At 40.6% G+C, this 26,212-nt stretch overlaps 1 protein-coding gene across 1 annotated transcript; it reads right to left on the bottom strand.

The window, feature by feature from the left end:
• Positions 1 to 376: 376 nt before the first annotated feature.
• Positions 377 to 24,977, bottom strand: LOC306841671 (uncharacterized protein; the record flags this gene model as incomplete). Its single annotated transcript, XM_079371618.1, has 3 exons — positions 377 to 657; positions 23,843 to 23,968; positions 24,425 to 24,977. The coding sequence occupies 3 exons, from the start codon at positions 24,975 to 24,977 to the stop codon at positions 377 to 379; spliced, it is 960 nt and encodes a 319-aa protein (XP_079227744.1).
• Positions 24,978 to 26,212: the final 1,235 nt, after the last annotated feature.

Genomic DNA, 26,212 nt, shown 5'->3' with positions numbered 1-26,212 from the left:
GAGGAGGGGGAAAAAAATGCCAACACCCAAACAGAGTTAACAGAGGAGACGTCGTCGGGCGTCTATTGGACCGCCGAGGAGACTGCATCAGGCATTGGCTGGACGGCCGAGGAGACGACGTGAGGTGTCGGCCAGACCGCCAAGGATGAGATGTCAGGTGTAAGCCGGACCACTGATGAGGCGTCGTGAGGTGTCGGCTGGACCACCGAGGAGAAGATGTCAGATGTCGGCTGGACCGCCGAGGAGACGTCAACTGGATGCAGACGGTGCTTTGTAGGACCAGAATCAGGAAACACTGAGTGCTCAGTGGGATCAGGATCAGGTACAGGAAGCAGGGGGCGCTCTGCAGAATCAGGAACAGGAAGCAGGGGGCGCTCTACGGGGTCAGGAACAGGTACAGGAAGTAGGGGGAGCTCTGCCAAAGCTGGTGGCAGACGGCGCTCTGCAGGAACGGGGACAGAAGGCAGACAGCGCTCTGCAGGATCAGGAACAGGTACAGGAAGCATGGGCTCCAATGCACCAGGAGGCCAAAGCCTGGACTGAGGCTTGAGCTGTACTTTGGGTTGAGGCCTTGGTTGAGGCCTGGACTGAGGCTTGAGTTGAGTATTGGGCGGAGGCCCAGACTGTTGTGGCCAACCCGACTTTGAGGCACAAACTCTGCCATTAAAAAAATGTTTGTCTAATCGGGAAGCATGTGCTTCAGCCAAGGTTTAGAGTCCATCTCCCTTAGGGCCTCAGCAAGGGCTGCCTCCCTTTCCTCATTACAGCAAGCCATTCTTAATGCATTTGAGATCACCTCACGCAATTCAAACGAAAAAAATCGTGCTGGGTCCATAATTGGTCGGTATATTCTGTCAGGACTCAGGCAGAAACACAGGGGAGGAAGAACCAAATGCGGTAAAAGATTTGTTTTAAACAAGAGACTAAATGAAAGAGGAAAAAATACAAAACTTACTCAAAAACTAAATCCAGAACGTCTCGAAAACCGAGTGCGAAAAAACAAAGTAAATCCAGGGAACAATCAATCAATCAATCTTTATTTGTTCTTTACAAGGAACAGTCGACAGGCAATGACAGACACTCATCACAGACTAACACTGGGAAAGACAATAAACCGACAAGGGACTGAGGAAAAACACAGACTAAATAGACAGGGTTAGTTGGACACAGGTGAGACTAATGAGACAGGTGAGGACAATCAGGGTATTCACACAGGCGGGAAACAAACAAAAAAGAACCCAAGACCAGAACACTAGAGGACAAGTACCAAGTAAAACCCAACACTGACACCACCAAAACCAGATATACAAAATAAAACCGGAAACACCAAAGACTAGACTTAACACACAAAACAGGAAATAAACTTACAGGCAACAGATTAACACACTTAAGACTAGCGTACACAAGACTATGAAACATTACAACACACAAGGGAAACAAACAGAAAACTGAGGAAAACATGAAAACTAAAACAAGACAAAATACAGAAACAAAACAAAACCATGACATTAACTTGAGCAGTAAAATAAAACCATTCAGAACCTCACAACATCTTCAAGGTATGCAGGTGTCTATGCAAGAGGTAAAAGGGGGGTTTATCAGGTGCTGGCGTGCCTAGAGGTGTTGCCCTGACACAAAGCGTGGTGGCCTTGCTCCCCTGAAAGCTCACAATACATTATCCTGCTTATTACACGACTACTTACTACTAATGTACTTACTTAAGAATCAATAATGTGAACACAAATATGCGATTTGAGATTAAAAAAGTGATTTAATTCTGCAGCTTGACCAATAGTCAGTTGGAATCTGCAGTTAAAGCTTCAACAGTGAGACTTTTTAAATGTTTTGGTAAATGGACTTTAGCTTGTAGATCATTTTTCTGGTCTTCTGACTACTCAAAACACTTTTACACCTCAAGTCACACCTACTCATCTACACCCATTCACACACTGATGGCAGAGGATTCTATTTAAAGTGACCATCAAAAGTTACTAATATCAATCATACAAATTCATTAGCAGCTGCAGACGAAGCAGCAGGAACAACTTGAGGTTCAGAGTCTTGCTATAGGACACATCACACATGTAGCTGCAGATCAAACCCCCAACCTTCTGGTTGAGAGATGACCAACTAAGTGAACCACAGCTGCCCCACATTACTCACATTGATCTGCATGAATAAGGAAGGTTTGTTTTTCTTCCTCATCATGTCAGAGTCTGATGACATTTTCTTTTCCATTCAGCAGCATTTGAACACCACTTTGTCCAAAAACATCCCGTTATGTGTTGACTTCATGTGACCAGGCCTTTTAGCTTAGGAGTGATTTAGAAACATTCTCAGCTCAACTCTGAGAGAAGGAGAGAGAGAAACTTTTATTTTTGAGAGGAGGCGTGGTTGACCCCGTTGCGAGGTATAGTAAATTATTTCGTAAACTGTGTTTGGTTAATCCCCAAAAATAGAAAACAAGTGCTCTCTTTGTGGAAAGACGGACAGTAAAATCCATTTGACCCAATCACAGAATGGAATCAGACGCTGTGTAATTATAGACAATATAAATATAACTGTGACACTAAAAAAAAATTTTTCTGGGCTACAACAAAATGCTTTAAATCACATGCTCACGAGTGACATTCGGAATAACTCTTATCTTCATCATCAAAACAGATGTTAAAACAGTAATTTTGTGACATTAAAGACACACCATTCAGACAATTTTCATATTTGGAAAAAGGCTGTAAAAATGTTTATTTCTGTAGTAAAAACAGACTTTGTTGACATGGGTGCGTATGTGACTTCATGGGCTCCTGCAGCCAGCCTCAAGTGGAAATTCGAGGAACTGCAGGTTTTTGCAGTTCTGCATGAGGTTCGAATTCAACACTGAAGGTTGCCACTCATGTCCAGGAGGCCTTGTTCAAGCACAGCCAGGCTCTACAGTGGACCGAGCTCCCCCAACCTTCAGCGAGGTGATCAGGCTCTACTACCTCCCAACGTCCCTGACACCCAGCCACTACCATCAGACTGTTGTCCCACCGCTGTCCTAATACATGCACGGCCTGCTCCGACCTCCACCTCAGCGACAAAGAATTGTGGACAACAGGAACACGAGGAATACAAAGAGAGAATGCATTAAAGCCCAAAAATGTACCTAATTATCTTTATAATGAGATACCAAAAAATGTAGGTACATACAGAATGACCCCAATCTTAAAGCATGTACAATTTTTACAAAAAAACGTAAACGCAAAATACCTAAGCATATTCAAAAAAACTAAACATATTCAAAAATAAAAAACTGAAGGTCAAGCTGAAGACAAACAATGAACTTCTACTGCCGAACACTGGAGTACACACACTCGTCTTTGGGTGTGTTTCTCTGTCTTCCTGATGTGTTGGGCAGATTAATGTTAAGAGGGGCATAGAAGAGTCCATCTGCATCTCTGTGACGCTGCAGAAATATGAACAATCTGTCACTGCGATGTCAACAGATGCAAGAAAAATGATTTTGAAAGGTAATTCAACATGCAAAAAAAAAAAAAAGTCACCTCATGGTTTCTTATTGAAGGAGAGGAAAATCTTTGCTGAGCCTCTGATTGTGAAACACAGAAAAACAGTCATAAAGAACAAATATTTAGTGGACACAGAAAGATGTAAGCCATGTTAGCTACCTTACCTTGAGATAGGAGACGGTTTCTTTTGTTCATCTTGTACAGTAAGAAGGCCATGACGACTATCAGGACGGTCGCAAATATCAAAGCTCCACTCAAGAAATACACCAAGGCAGGAGAGATCAACCCATCTGTCAGTAAATCAGACATAAATAGAGCTTTGAATTCCATATCAGTGTTCATGTTAGTTTGATTAGACAGTTATCATGAATCAAATGAGATAAAACAATCTGGTGGTTAGTTTGTGTCACATGTACAGAGTCTGTGTTCCTCTATAGGTGGACAGCCCGAGCTTGAGTCCGGCCTGTGGCTCCTTTAACTTCCTACTATATCAACTGTCCTATTGAATAAAGGCAAACAGCCCCCCTGATAAAACAAAAAAAAAAAAAAAAAAACTGCATGAGAGCTTTAAATACAGTCATTAAACATTGTATTTCCTGGTCACTTTTAAATTCAACTTTTTTTAATAAACTTTGTACTGAACAAGATATACTTGTGTTTTCTCGAGTGTTTGTAGCATTTTATAATGTAGTTTATGAACATTGTGTTGTCAGTTGTGCTTTTTGTTGAGTGTGGTTTTATTGTACAGGGTGTCTTGCTTCACTTTTATTTCAGATGACTACAACTTACTAAATCTGGTGCAACTATCTTTTCTTTGTATAAATGTTTAATATTGTTGCACACTGTCCGCCTGATTAATAAAGCAAATGATGCATCAATTTATCACCCTTTTTACAGATAATACGACTTGTGATAAAGAGTAACATACCTTCAAAGTCCAGCTTGGTCCCTTTTCCAAACAGAATGTGTCCACATGAAGCGACAGCGCAGTAGTACGTCCCAATATGAGAAACATCCAGGTTCTTCATTGTTAAGTTATAGGCACAGGTGTGTGTTTGAGGTTTCCTCACACACTGATCATTCCTGCCTCCATGGGTGTAGATGAGTCCTGGATGAGATTCATCAAAGTCTCTGAACCAGTAAACACTGTGTTCTCCATCACAGGTCCCAGTGTGGACTGTACAGTTCAGAGTCACAGAGCCTCCTAGCTGGATGGTCTCAGATTCTGACTGATGGATCACAGCTGGGATGGTCGATCCTGGACCTTCTACACTGACAATCACACTTTCCAGAATTTCTAGTGAGCAGACACTACAACTTATGCAGTAATAGGTAGCTGAGTCTGACGTGTTCAAATCTGAGATGGTTAGGTGATTTATATCATTTTGAGCCTCCAGTGTGAAACGTGGATTGTTTATAAATTCATCATGAAAAGGATCGCCTACTTTGTATTTGTAGAATTCAGAAACAAGTCTTAGTTTCTCTCCAATTGTTTGCTTGTACCAATAAACTCTTTGAACAAAAGGATCTTTGACGAAGCATGTTAAAGTCAAGCTCTCTCCTGCTTCCCGTCTCTCGTGACGAACTGATGCAGACAACTTTGGAGAAACCGTCCATGCTGAAATGAAATGAGAAAAGTTGCCATTTTATAAAAATGTATTGAATTTCACATTAAACTCATTATAAGTCAGAAAAAAAAAGTCAAATGAAAATTCAACTCACCCATTTCCCCCAGGATCAAACATGTCAGGTAGACAACTGTTGGAGATGTCATCTTGCTCAAACTGTCGTTCTGAATGAAAGAGTACTGGCAGTTTCTCCCCTCTTCACAGACCACGCTGCGTTTGATTGGCCGGAAAGAAACATCTTACGATAAAGGAAATATACTCACATGCTCACTGGTTGTTGTGTGTTTGCTCTCGCTCTCTTTTCTATGTGCAGCCAAATGCTGCCCCCTCACCCAGTGATGGCAGCTGATAGAGCTGACCTGTTTAAATGCCAAACAAGTGTGAGAGAGTATATACAAATACATAATTTATATGGCAACACAAAAGAGCGATACTATGAACTTAATTGAAAGGTACTATATTAGTAACATCAACAACTAATAGTGACATTATGTAAGACGGATGACAGTGGACAGAAGACACAGCTGACACTGTCCCCACTCCGTTTCTTCAACATTTCCTCAGATGTAACAGTGGTAGACTCGTTTACATTCAGTTTTAAGGTTTATTCAGAAATGAAACTTGTTGACAGCTACTGTCAGAGACAGGTTTGTCATGTTGTAGTGGTCATGACACATCCTACACATGTGGATTACTGCAGATTTGGTTTATCAGCTTGTCACCTTTGTGGTCCCTGCTGCTGTGTTAAACCTGTCACATATCCTTGGCATCAATTCTGTCTCTACTGTTCATGTGAATCTTTAAAATGGCTAGCTTGTTGACTTCAGGTGCACATGCCTGGTTCAAAAACAAGATGGCATAGGCAGCATCTGAAACTGGCAGCAATGCAATAGCGTGGGTGGAATGGGTCCTGCATGTGCTCCCTGTTGAACTGACAGGTTACATGCATGTGTCATGTCAATACGGATTATGGATGTACTAAACACAACCTGATTCACCTCTAAAACCTTGATCAGTTCACGAAAAAAAAACAATAAATGTTTTTCATCCTTTCAATTGAGGGTGCATCATTTTGCACCCTGAGCTTCTGTTTTTTATTTCTCTGTCCTGGTTTTAAGTTTTTACTTTACTTGTCCACCCCATCAACTTTTAATCCTCCCATTTTGCTCCACCCACAGTCTGTGATTAGAGCTACGTCGCTAACAACCATCTGCTTTTCTTATACCTTCTTCTACAATTCACGAAGCAGATGCTTTTTTAAAGCAAAAGTTATATTTAAATCAAATGTACCGCAATCACCGGTCACCCAGTTAGACGTCAGTATTTCAAATAGACAAAAGGAGAAAAATAAATGTACACTTTGTTGCCATCTTAGACATCAAAATCACAAATTAAACTTATTTAAGAAAAAAAAAATGTCCACCTTTAATGTCAAAATTCAGGAAACGCTTTCATAGTTGCCAGGGTAACAACTCAAATCCTTCGAAAAAGTTATGCAAAAATATCCTCTAAAAGGGAAAAAGGTATCCACTGCTGAGGCACTCACTGGTCCTGCAGCATAGATCCTCTCCTTAACTTGAAATGCTGAATAGTCCCTCTCCCACAGTCTCCCACAGTCTCTCACGGTCCTATGAAACAGATGCATTTTGATCATGTGGAGAAGAAAACACTGCACAAAAAAAGACTAGCTCCTCCATTCTCCTCCAGGAATCTTTGAATCCAATTCTCCTCTGGCCTCTTTTCCAGTCCAACCAAAAAAACATTCTCACAAACATTTTCCCATCTTCCTTTGTTCTCCCCAGGCCACGCCCCCTACACACCTGTGTCTACCTGGCTGAGCAGGTCACATGACCGGGCTGAACGCAGAAAAACACATGACCACAGGGTAACACATAATATATACATACAGAGACATTACAAAGGGAATTAACCTCCTTAAAGATAGTGGCCATGTCACATGTTTCTGGACAGGAACTCATAAGACTTGATTAAAGACTGTGTCATTATTTATGATGATGTATCCAGAGATCTAATTAATTAACCAATTGGAATCAAGTATTTAACACAGTGTTTTTTTTATAATCCTAGCTTTCTTTCCAAATACTAACATCAATCAAAATTCTGTATAATGTTTCTTACTTTACAATCTTATCTTGCATGCTGTAAGATTGTACAGATTCTGTGCATTATGGGATGGCTAAATTAGGGCCCTAAACAGAATCCCCCCCCCCATTTCAAAATGACTGTATCATGAGGCAGGATCAACAAGTTGTGCAGATGAAGTAATCAGAGTAGCATCTGAAGCTTAAGAGTTTTGCTTGAGGGCCTTGGTGAAATATGGGCACTGGCTAACAAACTTTAGCATTGACCCTGTTGTGACAAGAAATGCATCATACAAGCAGACATGTTGTACTGAGGTTTCATATTGCTACACTGCTGTTTGCTGCTGCAATGCTTTAATTTTCTCCATTATGGGTCAAATAAAGGATTATCTTAATTAAATTCATTATCTAATTTTATCTGATCTTATATGACTGTTGTGAATTTAATTCACCACGTGATGGTGAAATTTTACCCCCATAAAAATAACCTTAAACTTCTGTTGATAGCATGGATTGATGGGCTAAAAACCTGAGCCATCAAACGACCACCAGAGGTGAATGTACATGCAGTTAACAAGACATTTAATAAATGATCATCAGGGCCGCTGGAAAATGTAATCTCCAGTCCACATCTAGACAGAATGATCCTCTCTTCTGTCTCATTATATCAGAGGAGCAGCTGGGGAGTTTATAACACTAAGTTTCAACAACATACCTCCTCTTGCTTTGACTGTTTCTTTATGCTTGCTCCCAATTCATGTTGCCGTTTGCACGCTGTCTCTCTATCTGCATCCAACTGTGCATTTGCAGAGAATGATATATAGCTTGATACTTTATTGATCCTGAGAGAAATTCAAGTCACTTGCGCAAAATGAGGCTTCCCATGGATCTGGGGCGGCACTGATTATGGCTAATGTGCAATATACTGTATGTTGTATTGGTTTGCATTGCTATGTGCCTCTCTGTCAATGATTGGATGTGTTTTTCTATTGTTTTGATCTATTGACGGTGGTGAATCAGAACTTTAGGCCAAGACAATCCTTTCCTCTGGGGACAATAAAGTGTGTCGTATAGTAATTTGGGCAATGCGAACATTCACTGCCACCTAAGTCCAGTCAGTGAGATGATTCACAGGAGGAGAAAGAAGACAACAGTATTGTGGCAGTGAGAAATTACCTGAACATAGTTGTGTTTTTTCACATCATTTTTTACACACAGCAGGATTTAGTTAAATGCATGGGTATAAGCCGGTTCCTCACTATCATTCGTAAATAGCTGAAGTCTAGAAAGCAGTATTTTACAATCACTCCACTCTAACACTCCATTGGAGACACAGAATCACTCTTGCTAACATTTTTCCATTTCTGACCTATTCACAGACTAAACTCGGCCCTTCAGGTCACCAAGTGGAGGTCTTTTAGCCTGACCTGAAGAGACATAATTTTGCACATGTTCATCTAGTCCAGCATTGTATGTTGACATTCAGTTAAACATGATTTACAAATGTAACTCTTCATTTCTCACATGTTGTATTAGTTGGGATGTTTAAGTTAAATCCTATATATATATATATATATATATATATAATACTTACTCTTACCTTTTATATTTTGTACATCTATCTTCCATCACAAAGCTCTGTATTTTTAAAGCCCAAACCAATTCTCCCAATCATTCTTAGATCAGTCGTTCACGTAATTACTCTTCATGTGTTTGTGGGATCACTTGCATGCTAATTGACTTTTAATTGTTTTATTCCTATTTTTTTAACCTCTGTGTAAAGCATATTGGGCATACCTGTAATGGATTGTGTCTAATAAATAAAATGTATATTGCTATTATGAACTGCATTGAAAAGCCACATCTTCATAAATAGATGCATCATAAAGATAATTATGTAATGTACATATCTATACACAGCATTATGTTGTCCATTACCAAACACCCATCCTTTTAAGTTCAGTAGCATGATAGAACAAGTCACTCACAAATAACTGCATAAACAGACAACAAACAGACTTCAAATCTTGCACAAAAATATAGAAAATTCACAGTGATTTAGTTTTGATCAATTTTATTGAATGATTGAAGAAACAACTTATATACAAACAAATACGAATAATAGAGAAAACTGGAAATCATTCACAGTAATTATTTTCTAGATTGTATAAACCAGATTGTATAATCCGTTGTATAAACCAAACATGATTTATACAACGGAGGATTCGGGCCACGTGAAAAGAACATTTTGAGATAATAGTTGTACATGTCCGAGAATGAAGTCATACATTTACAGGAATAATGTTATTTAAGTCTGAGCAGCAGCCGCCTGCTCTAAAATGAGAAACACGGAGCAACTTGTTTTACTTCAGTAAAAGTTTCACAAAGAAGGAAATCGACTACTTCCTGTCTGTAAAAAACTCTTAAACATTTAAAATAGTTGTGTTGGGTATTTACTTATGCAGATATTATAAAACAAATACCTTTGGCACATCATCATCACCATCACATTGTCATAAAATATCAGGACCCTGAAAAGATGCTGCAATAAAACTGTGTTTTTTCCGAAGACAGAAGCGTGCGGACTTGCAGGAAAATCTGTCTGCAGAGGAAAAAGCCTTAAAGGGTCTTTTTCATGCGGATTGGTCGAGTAAATTTACGAGTTAAATCTTTTAAATTTTCTGTTGTTTCCCCCTTAAGATTACCTTCAAACTCTATACACTATGTTTGACCTGCTTCATTTCAGAACAATCGACAACATTTCACACAGATCTATATTTACAGTAAGTCTTCAAATGGGCGGTTAGAAAATCTGTCTCACTGTGGAGTTAAGCACAAATGTAACAGGTGCAGATTTTACTTTCTAAAGCCGTGGTACACACACTCAGTCCATGTTGGATCCCTCTGTCCTCTTGATCTTGTCAGGTTGACAGCAGCATAATCAAGGTGGTGTGTGTTTTGGTAACTCTAGTGACAAAACAGGGAACAATGCAACATGCAGTAAATGTTCAGCTGGAATTCAATAGTCATTTAAATGTGAGGTATTTTTGTTCACCTTTGACGGGACAGTGGATGAAGCTCGATCACTTTTTTTAGACTCTGGTCGGGGCACAAAGAAGATCGCGTCTTAGTGAAGAGATGTGCACAGACAACATGAGCTTTCAAAACTAAACAGTCCTACCTGGAGATTGGCTGCTGTTCCTCTTGTTCATCATGCAGAGTGTGAAGGCCAGTAAAGCAGAGAGCATGGAAGTCAATGTCACAGCTCCCTTCCAGAAGAAAGAAGAGTCTGCAGAATCTGTACAGACAAGAGGAACAGAGATGTTGCATGTGTTCACTTTTCCTTGACAAGTTTTTTAAGGCACTAATAAAGAGTTCCTTTCATTTGCATTGCACACAGTCACGTAATAGAAAAATGAATTATGCATCAAGTTATCACCACTCTTTTCAGATAATACGACTTGTGATAAAGAGTAACATACCTCCAAAGTCCAGCTTGGTCCCTTTTCCAAACAGAATGTGTCCACATGAAGCGACAGCGCAGTAGTACGTCCCAATATGAGAAACATCCAGGTTCTTCATTGTCAAGTTGTAGGCACAGGTGTGTGTTTGTGAGTTAGGTTTCCTCACACACTGATCATTCCTGCCTCCATGGGTGTAAATGAGTCCTGGATGAGATTCATCAAAGTCTCTGAACCAGTAAACACTGTGTTCTCCATCACAGGTCCCAGTGTGGACTGTACAGTTCAGAGTCACAGAGCCTCCTGGCTGGATGGTCTCAGATTCTGACTGATGGATCACAGCTGGGATGGTCGATCCTGGACCTTCTACACTGACAATCACAGTTTCCAGAATTTCTAATGAGCAGCGATTACAACTTATGCAGTAATAGGTAGCTGAGTCTGACATGGTCAAATCTGAGATGGTTAGGTGATTTTTACCATTTTGCACCTCCAGTGTGAAGCGTGGATTATTTATCAATTCACCATGATTACTTTCAGGTGCATGTACGTAGAAGTCAGAAACAAGCCTTAGTTTCTCTCCGATTGTTTGCTTGTACCAATAAACTCGCGTAGCTCGCCGATCTTTGAAGAAACATGTTAAAGTCAAGCGCTCTCCAACTTCCCGTCTCTCGTGCTGAACTGTTGTAGACAACTCTGAAGAAAAGGTCCAGGCTGAAATGAAAAGACAAAAGTTGCCAGTTTAAAAGAATATACTGAATTTTACATGAAGAATATAATACATTATATACAAGAAAAAAAACTATAAAACCTTAACTGACCCATTTCCCCCAGGATCAAACATGTCAGGTAGACAACAACTGTTGGAGATGTCATCTTGATCAAATTGTCGTTCTGAATGAAAGACTTCTGGCAGTTTCTCCTCTCTTCACAGACCACGCTGCGTTTGATTGGCCAAACAGAAACATCTTACGAAAAAGGAAATATACTCACATGCTCACTGGTTGTTGTGATGTGTGTTCGCTCTCTCTCTTTTTTTTTAGCAGCCAGATGCTGCCCCCTCCCCCAGTGATAGCAGCTGATAGAGCTTATCTCTGTTTAATTGCCAACCAAGGGTGTGAAAGTATTTACACATATATTACATGCATGGAAACACAAAAGAGGGATACTTTGAGGATATCATCAATAACTAATAGTGAAATTACATAAGACGGGGTGACTGATGACTGTGGACAGAAATCATGGTTGACACTGTACCAACAGATGAAACAGTGGTAGACTTGTTTACATTCAGTTTTGCAGGCGTAATGTTGACAGCAGGTTTGCCACTTTGCAGTGGTAATGACACATCCTACACATGTAACTGCAGACTGGATCTATCAGTTCATCTTTCAAACTGTCTGTCTGCATATTTTAATTGTGCAGGGGTCTAAAGCTCACAATACATTATCCTGCTTATTACACCACTACTTACTACTACTTAGTTATGAATAAATAATATGAACCCATTGATTTGGAATTTGATATGAGATTTAAAAGTGATTCATTTCTGCAGCTTAACAAACAGTCATATGGAAACTACAGTTAAAGTTGAAGGAGTTAGACTTTTTAATTGTATTGATAAATGGACTTGAGCTTGTAGAGCATTTTTCTAGTCTTCTGACTACTCAAAGCACTTTTACACCTCATGTCGAACCTGTTCACGAACACTCATTCACACACAGATGGCAGAGGCTTCCATGTAATGTGTATAGTTTCATTCATACACATTCATTCGTTGCTGCCAACGATGCAGCAGGAACAACTTGAGGTTCAGTGTCTTACCCAAGGACAGGATGAATTAAACATCTCTGTGATAAATTGGAAGATGGACTTTGAAAGTATTATGCTTTCAAAATGTTCAAAATCACATGCTCACTTGTGACATTATGAAAAACTTGTATGTTTCTACAATAAAAATGTAGGCTACAAGTCACAAAAAGAATTGTGTGAAATTAAAAATAAGACAGGCTGTAAACATGCTTATTTCTGCAGTAAGTACAGACCTCATGGGCTCCAGCATCCAGCCTCAAGTGGAAACTTGATGAACAGCAGTTTTTTGCAGTTCAGCACTAATCCAACACTGAAGGTTGCTACTCATTACCTAGGAGGCCTTGCCCTAGCAGCAGCAGCAACACCTAGCCACGACCATCGGACTAAGACGTCCCAACCACCGAGAAGGGTCTGTCTGCAGGCTGCAAGAGAGGGGGGCAGGACTCATGTGTGAAGAGAAAGGCGTAACTCATACCAGGCAAGGGGGCAAAACTCATCCCTGTCCAAATCTCAGAGAATTACACGAGATGTAAAATAACTGGGATTGATGATTTTTTCACTACCATTATGCTTCATTAATCTAATCAACGATTTTGACAAGCAAGCAAAATCGTAGCATAATTTTTTAATTCATCTAAGCAAGAGCACTAAAAAACATGACTAGAAGCTGTAAGGAGGATTAGTGAGAGAGTTCCCGGCGTGATGACGTTTAATGTCCACGACAACCACTGTAGTCTCATTTAATTCAATTAAACTCTATTTTATTTGTATAGCAAAATTCATACAAATGTAAACCCAATGTACTTTATAGAAGACAAAGAAAAACACACAAACACAAAGTTAACTCGATCAAAATAATACACAAAACAAATCACAACAGACAAAGATAAACTAGCAGCCAAAGGCCAAGGGAAAAAGCACGTTTTAAGACCCCTTTTTTAAAAATGTAAATTTACAGTCACTTTGTATGTTGATTTCAATATGTCAAATACTAGTTAAAAACAATGCTGCACCACATTGGTAAATGTATTAGGGGTCCAGGTCTGAGTCTTCTACACCCTGTACTGTTCTTAAAGTGGGGATTAGGACCCCCTGGGGGCTTCAGAGACACTGAGGGGGGGGGGGGTCGTGAGATGCTTTCCATCACCAAATACAAAAGTTTAAAGATCTAAAATTGCGTATCTTATCCATTATAGTGGGAAAAAAAACACTCAAACTAAAATTGAATTTTATCTGATGGCAATAACTAGTGCTGTGATTTGCTCTTTCACCTGATTGGCACAGATTTTGAAGGGTTAGGCGATTGTGTAATCGTTTGTAGACAACCTTTTCAAAAACGTTACTGATCACAGTAAGTTTGAGATGGGTTTATAGTTAGTGATGAGTGAAGGAATAAGTTTGTTATTTATTAGCAAAGGGGTAACAATTGCCTGTTTCAGATAATTGGGGAAAACTCCAGACTGAAGAGAAACATTTACAATATGAATTAAGTCATGTAACAGACAGTGAGCCCGAAAATGTCCATAATAAACTTAATAACAAAGAGATACCAACAAATATGTACACAATGACCACAATCTTAACACATAAGCAATTTATACAAAACACACACAGTTCAGGGCAAACAGACTCAGAGTAATTTGATTCACAAAGTTTCCGACTTCAAAAATTTCAAGTGAATCTGAAGAAGTAAAAATGAAACAATGAACTTCTACTGCCGTACACTGGAGTACACACACTCGTCTTTGGGTGTGTGTCTCTGTCTTCTTGATGTGTTGGGTATATTAATGTTAAGAGGGGCATAGAAGAGTCCATCTGCATCTCTGTGACCCTGTAGAAATATGAACAATCTGTCACTGTTAGGTTCTTGAGAACAGTTAAAACCATGTCAAGAAATGCAATAAGAATGATTTTAAATGGTATTTTAACAGGCAAAAAAAAAAAAAAAGTCACCTCATGGTTTCTCGTTGAAGGAGCAGAAAATCTTGCCTGAGCCTCTGATTGTAAAATCACAGAAAAACAATCTTAAAGAAAAAATCATATTTAGTGGACACAGAAAGATGTAAGCCATGTTAGCTACCTTACCTTGAGATAGGAGACGGTTTCTTTTGTTCATCTTGTACAGTAAGAAGGCCATGATGACTATCAGGATGGTCGCAAATATCAAAGCTCCACTCAAGAAATACACCAAGGCAGGAGAGTTCACCTCATCTGTCAGTAAATCAGACATAACAAACACAGCTTTGAATTATCTTATCATATGAGATAACCTTAGATGGACAGATTTCCCTTCCATTCTCCTCCCACATTTTAATTTTTTGACTTTTTATAATATAAAACAGTCGGATAGTTTGCGCCTCATCGAGTCCGGCTTGTGGCTCCTTAATCGCATTTCATTCCCCAATCTCTCTCCCATGAGTTCCTACTATATCAACTGTCCTATTGAATAAAGGCAAACAGCCCCCAATAAAACTAAATTAAACAAGTCTTTGAGCGATCAGTATTGTCATCACTGATCCTGGATAGATGTTAGTCAATAACTACATGAGAACCTTGACAACTTTAAATAGTCATTAAACATTGTATTTCCTGGTCACTTTTAAAATGAACTTTGTTTATAGACTTCTGACTGAACAGGATATACTTGTTTTCTCGAGTGTTTGTAGCATTTTATAATGTAGTTTATGAACATCATGTTGTTAGTTGTGCTTTTTGTTGAGTGTAGTTTTATTGTACGAGGTGTCTTGCTTCAATTTTATTTCAGACTACAGAGGGAAACGAGTGATTGCTAAATCTGGTGCAACTATCTTTTCTTTGTATACATGTTGAATATCGTTGCACACTGTACCCCTGATTAATAAAGCAAATGATGCATCGATTTATCACCTTTTTTACAGATAATACGACTTGTGATAAAGAGAAACATACCTCCAAAGTCCAGCTTCGTCCCATTTCCAAACAGAATGTGTCCACATGAAGCGACAGCGCAGTAGTACGTCCCAATATGAGAAACATTCAGGTTCTTCATTGGTAAGTTGTAGGCACAGGTGTGTGTTTGTGAGCCAGGTTTCCTCACACACTGATCATTCCTGCCTCCATGGGTGTAAATGAGACCTGGATGAGATTCATCAAAGTCTCTGAACCAGTAAACACTGTGTTCTCCATCACAGGTCCCAGTGTGGACTGTACATTTCAGAGTCACAGAGCCTCCTGGCTGGATGGTCTCAGATTCTGACTGATGGACCACAGCCGGGATGTTCGATCCTGGACCTTCTACACTGACAATCACCGTTTCCAGAATTTCTAATGAGCAGCGATTACAACTTATGCAGTAATAGGTAGCTGAGTCTGACATGGTCAAATCTGAGATGGTTAGGTGATTTTTACCATTTTGCGCCTCCAGAGTGAAGCGTGGATTATTTATAAATTCACCATGATTACTTTCAGGTAAATGTACGTAGAAGTCAGAAACAAGTCTTAGTTTCTCTCCGATTGTTTGCTTGTACCAATAAACTCTCTGAGCTGGCCGATCTTTGAAGAAACATGTTAAAGTCAAGCGCTCTCCAACTTCCCGTCTCTCGTGCTGAACTGATGGAGACAACTTTGAAGAAACCGTCCATGCTGAAATGAAATGTCAAAAGTTTCCAGTTTAAAAAAATATTTTCAATTTTACATGAAGAATATAATACATTATATACAAGAAAAAAAAACTATAAAACCTCAACTGACCCATTTCCCCCAGGATCAAACATGTCAGGTAGACCACTGTTGGAGATGTCATCTTGATCAAATTGTCGTTCTGAATGAAAGACTTCTGGCAGTTTCTCCCCTCTTCACAGACCACGCTGCGTTTGATTGGCCAAACAGAAACAGCATCTTGCGATAAAGGAAATATAATCACATGCTCACTGGTTGTTGTGATGTGTGTTCGCTCTCTCTCTTTTCTCTGTGCAGCCAGATACTGCCCCCTCCCCCAGCTGATAGAGCTTATCTGTTTAATTGCCAACCAAGGGTGTGAAAGTATTTACACATATATTACATGCATGGCAACACAAAAGAGGGATACTTTGAGGATAACATCAATAACTAATAGTGACATTACATAAGACGGGGCGACTGATGACTGTGGACAGAAATCATGGTTGATACTGTACCAACAGATGAAACAGTGGTAGACTTGTTTACATTCAGTTTTGCAGGCGTAATGTTGACAGCAGGTTTGCCACTTTGCAGTGGTAATGACACATCCTACACATGTAACTGCAGACTGGATCTATCAGTTCATCTTTCAAACTGTCTGTCTGCATATTTTAACTGTGCAGGGGTCTAAAGCTCACAATACATTATCCTGCTTATTACACCACTACTTACTACTACTTAGTTATGAATAAATGATGTGAACACCTTGATTTGGAATTTGATATATTTAAAAGTGATTCATTTCTGCAGCTTAACAAATAGTCATGTGGAATCTGCAGTTAAAGCTTCAACAGTGAGACTTTTTAAATGTATTGGTAAATGGACTTTAGCTTGTAGAGCATTTTTCTAGTCTTCTGACTAATCAAAGCACTTTTACACCTCAAGTCACACCTACTCATTTACACTCATTCACACACTGATGGCAGAGGATTCTCTTTAAAGTGACCATCAAAAGTTACTAATTCCAATCATACAAATTCATTCACAGCTGCAGACGAAGCAGCAGGAACAACTTCAGGTTTAGTGTCTTGCTGAAGGACACATCAGAGATGTAGCTGCAGATCAAACCCCCAACCTTCTGGTTGAGAGATGACCAACTAACTGAACCACAGCTGTCCCACATTACTCACATTGATCTGCATGAATAAGTAAGGTTTGTTTTTCTTCCTCATCATGTCAGAGTCTGATGACATTTTCTTTTCCATTCAGCAGCATTTGAACACCACTTTGTCCAAAAACGTCCTGTTATGTGTTGACTTCATGTGACCAGGCCTTTTAGCTTAGCAGTGATTTAGAAACATTCTCAGATCAGCTCTGAGAGAAGGAGAGAGAGAAACTTTTATTTTTGAGAGGAGGCGTGGTTGACCCCGTTGCGAGGTATAGTAAATTATTTCGTAAACTGTGATTGGTTAATCCCCAAAAATAGAAAAAAAATGCTCTCTTTGTAAGGATGGGCAGAGACGGATAGTAAAATCCATTTGACCCAATCACAGAATGGAATCAGACGCTGTGTAATTATAGACAATATAAATATAACTGTGTGACACAAAAAAATGTTTCTGGGCTACAACAAAATGCTTTAAATCACATGCTCACGAGTGACATTCGGAATAACTCCTATCTTCATCATCAAAACAGATGTTATAACAATAATTGTGTGACATTAACACGCCATTCGGACAGTTTTCATTTTTGGAAAAAGGCTGTAAAAATGTTCTGTAGTAAAAATGACATTGTTGACATGGGTGTGTATGTGACTTCATTGGCTCCTGCAGCCAGCCTCAAGTGGAAACTCGAGGAACTGCAGGTTTTTGCAGTTCTGCATGAGGTTCTAATTCAACACTGAAGGTTGCCACTCATATCCAGGAGGCCTTGTTCAAGCACAGCCAGGCTCTACAGTGGACCGAGCTCCCCCAACCTTCAGCGAGGTGATCAGGCTCTACTACCTCCCAACGTCCCTGACACCCAGCCACTACCATCAGTACGGCATACATTTTAGGACATCCTCAGGTCTCAGACGAAGGTGTCAGACCTCAGATGAAAAAGCATCAGTTCTCAGGAAAACCTCCGTCAGGTGTCAGACCTCAGACTGAACAGACTCAGACGAAACGGCCTCAGACGAAACGGCTTCAGACGAAACTCTGCACAGACTAAACGGCCTCAGATGAAACTGTCTCAGACTAAACGGCGTCAGACCTCAGACTAAACGGCCTCAGACGAAACGGCGTCAGTCGGTACGGCCTCAGGCAAAATGGCCTCAGACGAAACGGCTTCAGACGAAACTCTGCTCAGACTGAACGACCTCAGATGAAACGGCCTCACACGTTTATTTTATTTATTTTTAAATTCGAGGGGGTGGGGGGGTGACTAAACGGCCTTAGACATAATTATTTTATTTATTTATATATTTTTAAATAGGGGGGGAGCGGAGCGTTGCCGGGGAACATGAAACGTCATCAAGATGCGACCACAACAACCCTGGCGCGTCTATGGGCGCAGTTTTAGTTAATATATATTAACAATTGCATAAGCAAAAGAAACAGAACGGCGAGCGTTAACTAAAACTTACTGTTGTGTATTTTCATTCCGCATCCATAGACGCGCCAGGGTTGTTGTGGTGGCATCTTGATGACATTTCATGTTCCCCAGCAATGCTCCGCTCCCCCCCCCCAATTTTAGAATATATAAATAAATAAAATAATGTCTGAGGCCGTTTAGTCCCCCCCCCCTCGAATTTAAAAATAAATAAAATATGTGTGAGGCCGTTTCATCTGAGGTCTGACACCTTCGTCTGAGACCTGAGGATGTCCTAAAATGTATGCCGTACATCAGACTGTCGTCCCACCGCTGTCCTAATACATGCACAGCCTGCTCCGACCTCCACCTCAGCGGCAAAGAATTGTGGACAACAGGAACACGAGGAATACAAAGAGAGAATGCATTAAAGCCCCAAAATGTACCTAATTATCTTTATAATGAGATACCAAAAAATGTATGTACATACAGAATAACCCCAATCTTAAAGCATGTAAAATGTTTACAAAAAAATCATAAAAAGCAAAATACCTAAGCATATTCAAAAAAACTAAACATATTCAAAGACATTTGATTCACAAAGTTTACATGTCTTCAAAAATGAAATACTGAAGGTCAAGCTGAAGACAAATAATGAACTTCTACTGCCGTACACTGGAGTATACACTGTTGGGAATTTTCAGGAGCGAATACCTGACCAACGGTTATGTTGGGTTTTATGACGTAAAATTTGATTGTCAAAATAAATTAATAATTAAGTTTATTTAATTATTAATCTAAATCAATAATTGTTATTAAACTGTGTTTAATAAACCTCGGGGCACCACCCTGTAAACAGGGAACAACCAAAATATTACCAATATCAGTCTCAAATTATTTAATTAAATACCAATATCATTAATAATTAATAATCTGTATTTAATTGAAGGTGTGAAATCCGAACACAAAGCCCTTTCACCCAGCCTAAGTCACAAAGCAAATTCACAGTGATCACAAACAACGACTTTTTAAGATATAATAGAATTTATTTAACAAAGCAACATCAAGTTAATCAATGAAACCCAATCAAACAAATAACCATCATGCTAGTCATTTCACTGCTGAGACCTGCTTCCTTATGAAGCTCTTGGGAACTCTGGTTATACCTACCCTTCTGACTTAGGCTTCGGCCATCCCGAGAGTTCCTCTTGGGTCTGTCAGTGATTGACTCCTCAGGCTGGAACCTACCCTATGGCTGGCTCAACCCTTCACCCCCCTGGCTCTGTCGTCTTCTCTGCCGGTGACGTGGTCTCTTGGACTGCTTCATAGCACGAGGCAATTCGTTGCCTTCAAGTGCTACGTCACCTTTGTGACGCTCAGGGTGTATGTGTGGGAACCTGCAGGTAGTAGGAGAGGGCCTGCTGTAATCTCTGCCTGAGGGGGCTGAGATGTCACCCCCCTTCCCATGGGGTGATTCAAACCTGTGAAGGTGTGAAAAGGTGTGACAGCTGTCAATATACTGGAGCGTTTTGTCAAAGGGAGGGGCTCTACAGTCAAAATCTTTCTGTTCAGGATTGACAGGGGGAACAAGACTTTGTTTAGTCATTAGACTAACCTGGCTGCTCGGTTTTCTACTGAGCTTTTTCAGCAGGGGCGTTTGATTTTTTAAGGGGCTTGGTGCACGATCAGAGTCGTATCCTGACGACGTGGCTCCCTGAATTAATTCAAACGTGTCTAACACCTTCTGCTTGGCAGTTTGTCGGTGCTGACAAAGAGATTTGTTCTCTTTCGGCAGGGATTGGACCTCTGGCTGGAGTGTCTCCATTGAGGCGCTGACACTCTGCCTGGTCCGTAAACCATGAGGAACAGCCTGGTGGGAGTTGCCTGAGTCGTCTGAGGACTCATAAGTCCTCTGGTCGTCCAACATGTCTGTCTCCTTCCTCCAGGGATCTGGTTCAGTATCCCATCCCTTGTGTAGGGCTTCCTCAGCTGGCGCGGGGGCTGCGGTGCGTACCTGCTCCTCCTGAATTCTGGGTACCATGACACTTTCTTTATGTCTGGCTAACCTGCAGCTTTCTTGCAGTATTTTATTCTCCTCCTGCAGGGCCTTGCATTCGACTTGCAAGGTCTTAAGTTTATCCTGCATCCTTTTGAAGCCGTCCTTTAGGATCTGGTTATCTTCTTGCACCTGGGCGAGCTGTGCCTGGTGTCTCTTTTGCTGCAAATATGATTTGCGCTGAAAAGGGAGGAGAAGTTGGCCGAGAACATTCGAAGATGTGTACTGTGGTTTCCCTGTTAGATGAGTCATATACTCAACCGACTCATTTAATTTATCTTCGCCTGTGCTGAGGGTGGAGGTGTTCAGACTGTTGACCTTTAAAGGGACGTGGTTCAAACCTGGGTGGATCGTCTGATCCAGAGGGGGCCTTGGTCCCTGGCTGCTGAATGTCTTTCGCAGACATTCTGTCTTTGTTGGGGGTGATCTTGGCTCGGGGGTTGGCCTGGTCACCTACCTTTCTCAAGGTGTTCTTACAAATGCTAATGAAATAGCTGTTCAGGTTGGCAATCCCCTCTAAGGAGAGCTGCGTCAGACCAGCAACAGTTTCTTTTGGTGATGTGTGGTGGTCTGATCCAAAAGGAGTCTTAGCTCCTGGCTCACAAGAAGTCTTGGTAGACATCTTAATGTGGTAAAACAGAATACCTTAGTGGATTTACTGTTTTCAAAGCTGCAAGGTAAAAGTCAGCAGGAGGCAATTCTGATCTATGGTTCTGAACCGGATCAGTGCAGTCTGTCCTGGCAGCTAGGTGCGAGCATTCACACCTCAAGTCCTTTTGAGGATTGGGGGAAGACACACCTCTCAGGCAGCTGGCTCTGTAACAATTTTAAAGTTACACTCCTGACTGAACAAATGGCTAACTTGTTGTCTCCAACAACAATAAGCACAAAAAAAATTATTAAACTACTCACTCATCAACACCACAGCACAACTAACACACAACTTGATGTTTGCTTTGCTTTAAAAACAACAAAAAGTAATCTCCCAAAGAAAAGAGAATTTCTTTAGAAGAATCACTTCAGGATTAAAAAGTTTGGATCACTGTGAACAAACAATGTAACAAAGCTGGTTTATTAAGGCCCTCACACGGGCTGCATCATTATGTTGGGAATTTTCAGGAGCGAATACCTGACCAACGGTTATGTTGGGTTTTATGACGTAAAATTTGATTGTCAAAATAAATTAATAATTAAGTTTATTTAATTATTAATCTAAATCAATAATTGTTATTAAACTGCGTTTAATAAACCTCGGGGCACCACCCTGTAAACAGGGAACAACCAAAATATTACCAATATCAGTCTCAAATTATTTAATTAAATACCAATATCATTAATAATTAATCTGTATTTAATTGAAGGTGTGAAATCCGAACACAAAGCCCTTTCACCCAGCCTAAGTCACAAAGCAAATTCACAGTGATCACAAACAATGACTTTTTAAGATATAATAGAATTTATTTAACAAAGCAACATCAAGTTAATCAATGAAACCCAATCAAACAAATAACCATCATAAGCCAAACTACAAGTAACAAACAAGCGTGGCACGTGTGTGTGTGTGTGTGTGTGTGTGTGTGTGTGTGTGTGTGTGTGTGTGTGTGTGTGTGAGAGAGAGAGGGGGAGGGACAGACAGACAGAGACAGACGGGGACAGATCAAAATGGCGACGACCACGCGTGGTCACGTGATGGCGGACACAGAACGTGATCTACGTTTCAGCAGCGTCTGGAAAGCCACAGGTCTCTATGTGTGTGCGTTTACCGAAAGGTGTGTGTAAAGGCGAGAGAGCGAGAGAAAACAACGCACCTCAACAGCTCAATCTCGGACTGGAGCTCACCACAACTCAGAGCACAGTGTACTTCGCTAACAGAAACCAGCTGCCGGATTTGTATCAGACGGCGTTCACACTAGTCTTTCTGATAGTGAGTCTATTACCCGGTTATGACGCGGGAGCTCACAGATAAACACACGGGACACAGCGGCACAAATAAGGAGAACAAAAGAGATTTTACTCTGGTAAAATCTAAGACACAGTGGTCAAACACCAAGCAAATATTATCACCGTTTCACCATAATAACTCAGTTATTAAACACACTCTCTATATCTAACTGCCCAGACCTAGCTAAGCCTCACTTGAAACCGTTTCGTCCACGGTTGATGAAAGGAAGAAAAGAGGTTCTGGAGCGGCCTTTCTGCAGTTGTAAGGTGATGGCGGTGCGTGTCCAATGGGGTTGAGCAGGGCCGTCGTGTCCTCCGTCGAGCGAGGTGATCTCCGTGGATGTCCTTTCTTTAAAGGACGGAACGAGACGTACTCCTTCCAGTCTCTCTCAATACCGTTTCAATACGGGAGAAATAGAACGCTATACTTCTGAGATGCGTTCAAGTGGATGATCTAGGCTCGGAATTTCGGACGTCGGTGTGCTTCAAGGCCTTGGATCAGCTGCGCGCCAAAACTTTTAAACAAAGAGAAGCGTGCTGGAAACAGGAACAGAGTTGGGTATCCTCTGACGTCGCCAGACGACGTTTGAAAGAGACAGGTGTGAAGTCTGGGAGGTATAAAGCCGGCCATGCTTCATTGTTCTATGTGTTAGGTGTGGCAAAGCATTCTGGGAGTACCTGCAAGGCATGCTGGGATAAAGAGTATTTTGTTGTAGTTCTCCAAACGACAGCCTGAGATTTGTCATTCTGGCTGGACCCCAACAACACACTCGTCTTTGGGTGTGTTTCTCTGTCATCTTGATGTGTTGGGCAGATTAATGTTAAGAGGGGCATAGAAGAGTCCATCTGCATCTCTGTGAACCTGTAGAAATATGAACAATCTTTCACTGCTAGGTTCTTGAGAAAAGTTAAAACCATGTCAAGAAATGCAATAAGAATGATTCTAAATAGTAATTTAACGTGCAAAAAATAAATAAATTAAGAAGTCACCTCATGGTTTCTCATTGAAGGAGCAGAAAATCTTGCCTGAGCGTCTGATTGTAAGATCACAGAAAAACAGTCTTAAAGAAAAAAATCATATTTAGTGGACACAGAAAGATGTAAGCCATGTTAGCTACCTTACCTTGAGAAAGGAGACGGTTTCTTTTGTTCATCTTGTACAGTAAGAAGGCCATGACGACTATCAGGATGGTCGCAAATATCAAAGCTCCACTCAAGAAATACACCAAGGCAGGAGAGTTCACCTCATCTGTCAGTAAATCAGACAAAACAAACAGACCTTTGAGCATTTTCTTATCACATGAGATAACCTTGGATAGAAAGATTTCCCTCCCATTTCCAACATTTACAAAATGTACTTTAATAATATGAAAAAGTTGGTTGTGAGTTTGCACCACAAACGGAGTCTTTGGTCCTCTCGCTGGAAAACACATCCTGATCACGTGGTCCTCGATAGATGTTAGCCATTAACTACATGAGAATCTTGGCAACTTTAAATGCAGTCATTGAACATGATTGTCCTTCTTGGTCACTTTTAAAATGAAGTTTTTTTCTCTACTTCGTACTGAACAGGATATCAACTATCTTTTCTTTGTATAAATGTTCATTGTCATTGCACACTGTACCCCTGATTAATAAAATAAATGATACATCAAGTTTGCTATTTTTTGTCAGAATAAACAACTTGTGATAAAAAGTAACATACCTCCACTGTCCAGCTTGGTCCCTTTTCCAAACAGAATGTGTCCACATGAAGCGACAGCGCAGTAGTACGTCCCAATATGAGAAACATCCAGGTTCTTCATTGTCAAGTTGTAGGCACAGGTGTGTGTTTGTGAGTCAGGTTTCCTCACACACTGATCATTCCTGCCTCCATGGGTGTAAATGAGTCCTGGATGAGATTCATCAAAGTCTCTGAACCAGTAAACACTGTGTTCTCCATCACAGGTCCCAGTGTGGACTGTACAGTTCAGAGTCACAGAGCCTCCTGGCTGGATGGTCTCAGATTCTGACTGATGGATCACAGCTGGGATGGTCGATCCTGGACCTTCTACACTGACAATCACAGTTTCCAGAATTTCTAATGAGGAGTATTGACAACTTATGCAGTAATAGGTAGCTGAATCTGACATGTTCAAATCTGAGATGGTTAGTTGATTATTACCATTTTGCGCCTCCAGAGTGAAGCGTGGATTGTTTCTAAATTCACCATGAAAAGGATCAGCTTCATTGTATTTGTAGAATTCAGAGACAAGCATTAGTTTCTCTCCGATTGTTTGCTTGTACCAATAAACTCTCGTAGCTGACTGATCTTTGAAGAAACATGTTAAAGTCAAGCTCTCCCCAGCTTCCCGTCTCTCGTGCTGAACTGTTAGAGACAACTTTGAAGAAAAGGTCCATACTGAAATGAAAAGACAAAAGTTGCCAGTTTAAAAATATATATTGAATTTTACATGAAGAATACATTATATACAAGAAAAAGAAACAGTAAAACCTCAACTGACCCATTTCCCCCAGGATCAAACATGTCAGGTAGACAACTGTTGGAGATGTCATCTTGCTCAAACTGTCGTTCTGAATGAAAGAGTACTGACAGTTTCTCTCCTCTTCACAGACCACGCTGGGTTTGATTGGCCAAACAGAAACATCTTACGATAAAGGAAATATACTCACTGGTTGTTGTGATGTGTGTTCACTCTCTCTCTTTTCTATGTGCAGCCAAATGCTGCCCCCTCACCCAATGATGGCAGCTGATAGAGCTTATCTCCGATTAATTTGCCAATGGTGAGAGTATATCAAAATATATTACATATATGTCAACATATAACGGGTTACTATAAACTTAATTCAGAGCTAATATATTAGTTACATCAATAATTCATAGTGACGTTACATTAGACAGTGAACAGAAAACACGGTTGACACTGTACCTACTCTGTTTCTTCAACATTTTCTCAGATGTGAGCTTTGTGGGTTCGTTGGACCTAGTACCCTTTAACTAAAAAAAATAAAATAAACGTAGACAAGGAGCTTCTTCAGTCACAGCTTCCACTTTATTTTTCCACACGAGGAGAGCAAAGTAGAATCACAACACTTTTTACCGCTTTACGGCAGCTATGGTAACTCACTAGGACCACTGCATTCTGAAGGCGATTGGATTTACAATATAAATAACAGGAACAGGTACAGGAAGCAAGGGGCCCTCTTTGGAATCCAGAGCAGGCACAGGAAGTATTCTGCAGGATCAGGTACAGGAAGCAGGGGGCGCTCTGCCGAAGCTGGTGGCAGACGGCGCTCTGCAGGATCAGGAACAGGTACTGGAAGCAGGGGCTCCAATGCACCAGGAGGCCAAAGCCTGGACTGAGGCTTGAGCTGTACTTTAGGTTGAAGTCTTGGTTGAGGCCTGGACTGAAGCTTGAGTTGATGACTGGGCGGAGGCCCAGACTGTTGTGGCCAACCCGACTTTGAGGCACAAACTCTGGCATTAAAAAAA

The sequence above is a fragment of the Symphodus melops genome (assembly GCF_947650265.1).
Source record: "Symphodus melops genome assembly, chromosome: 20".
Classification (NCBI taxonomy): domain Eukaryota; kingdom Metazoa; phylum Chordata; class Actinopteri; order Labriformes; family Labridae; genus Symphodus; species Symphodus melops.
This window is presented reverse-complemented; position numbering and strand designations above follow the sequence as displayed.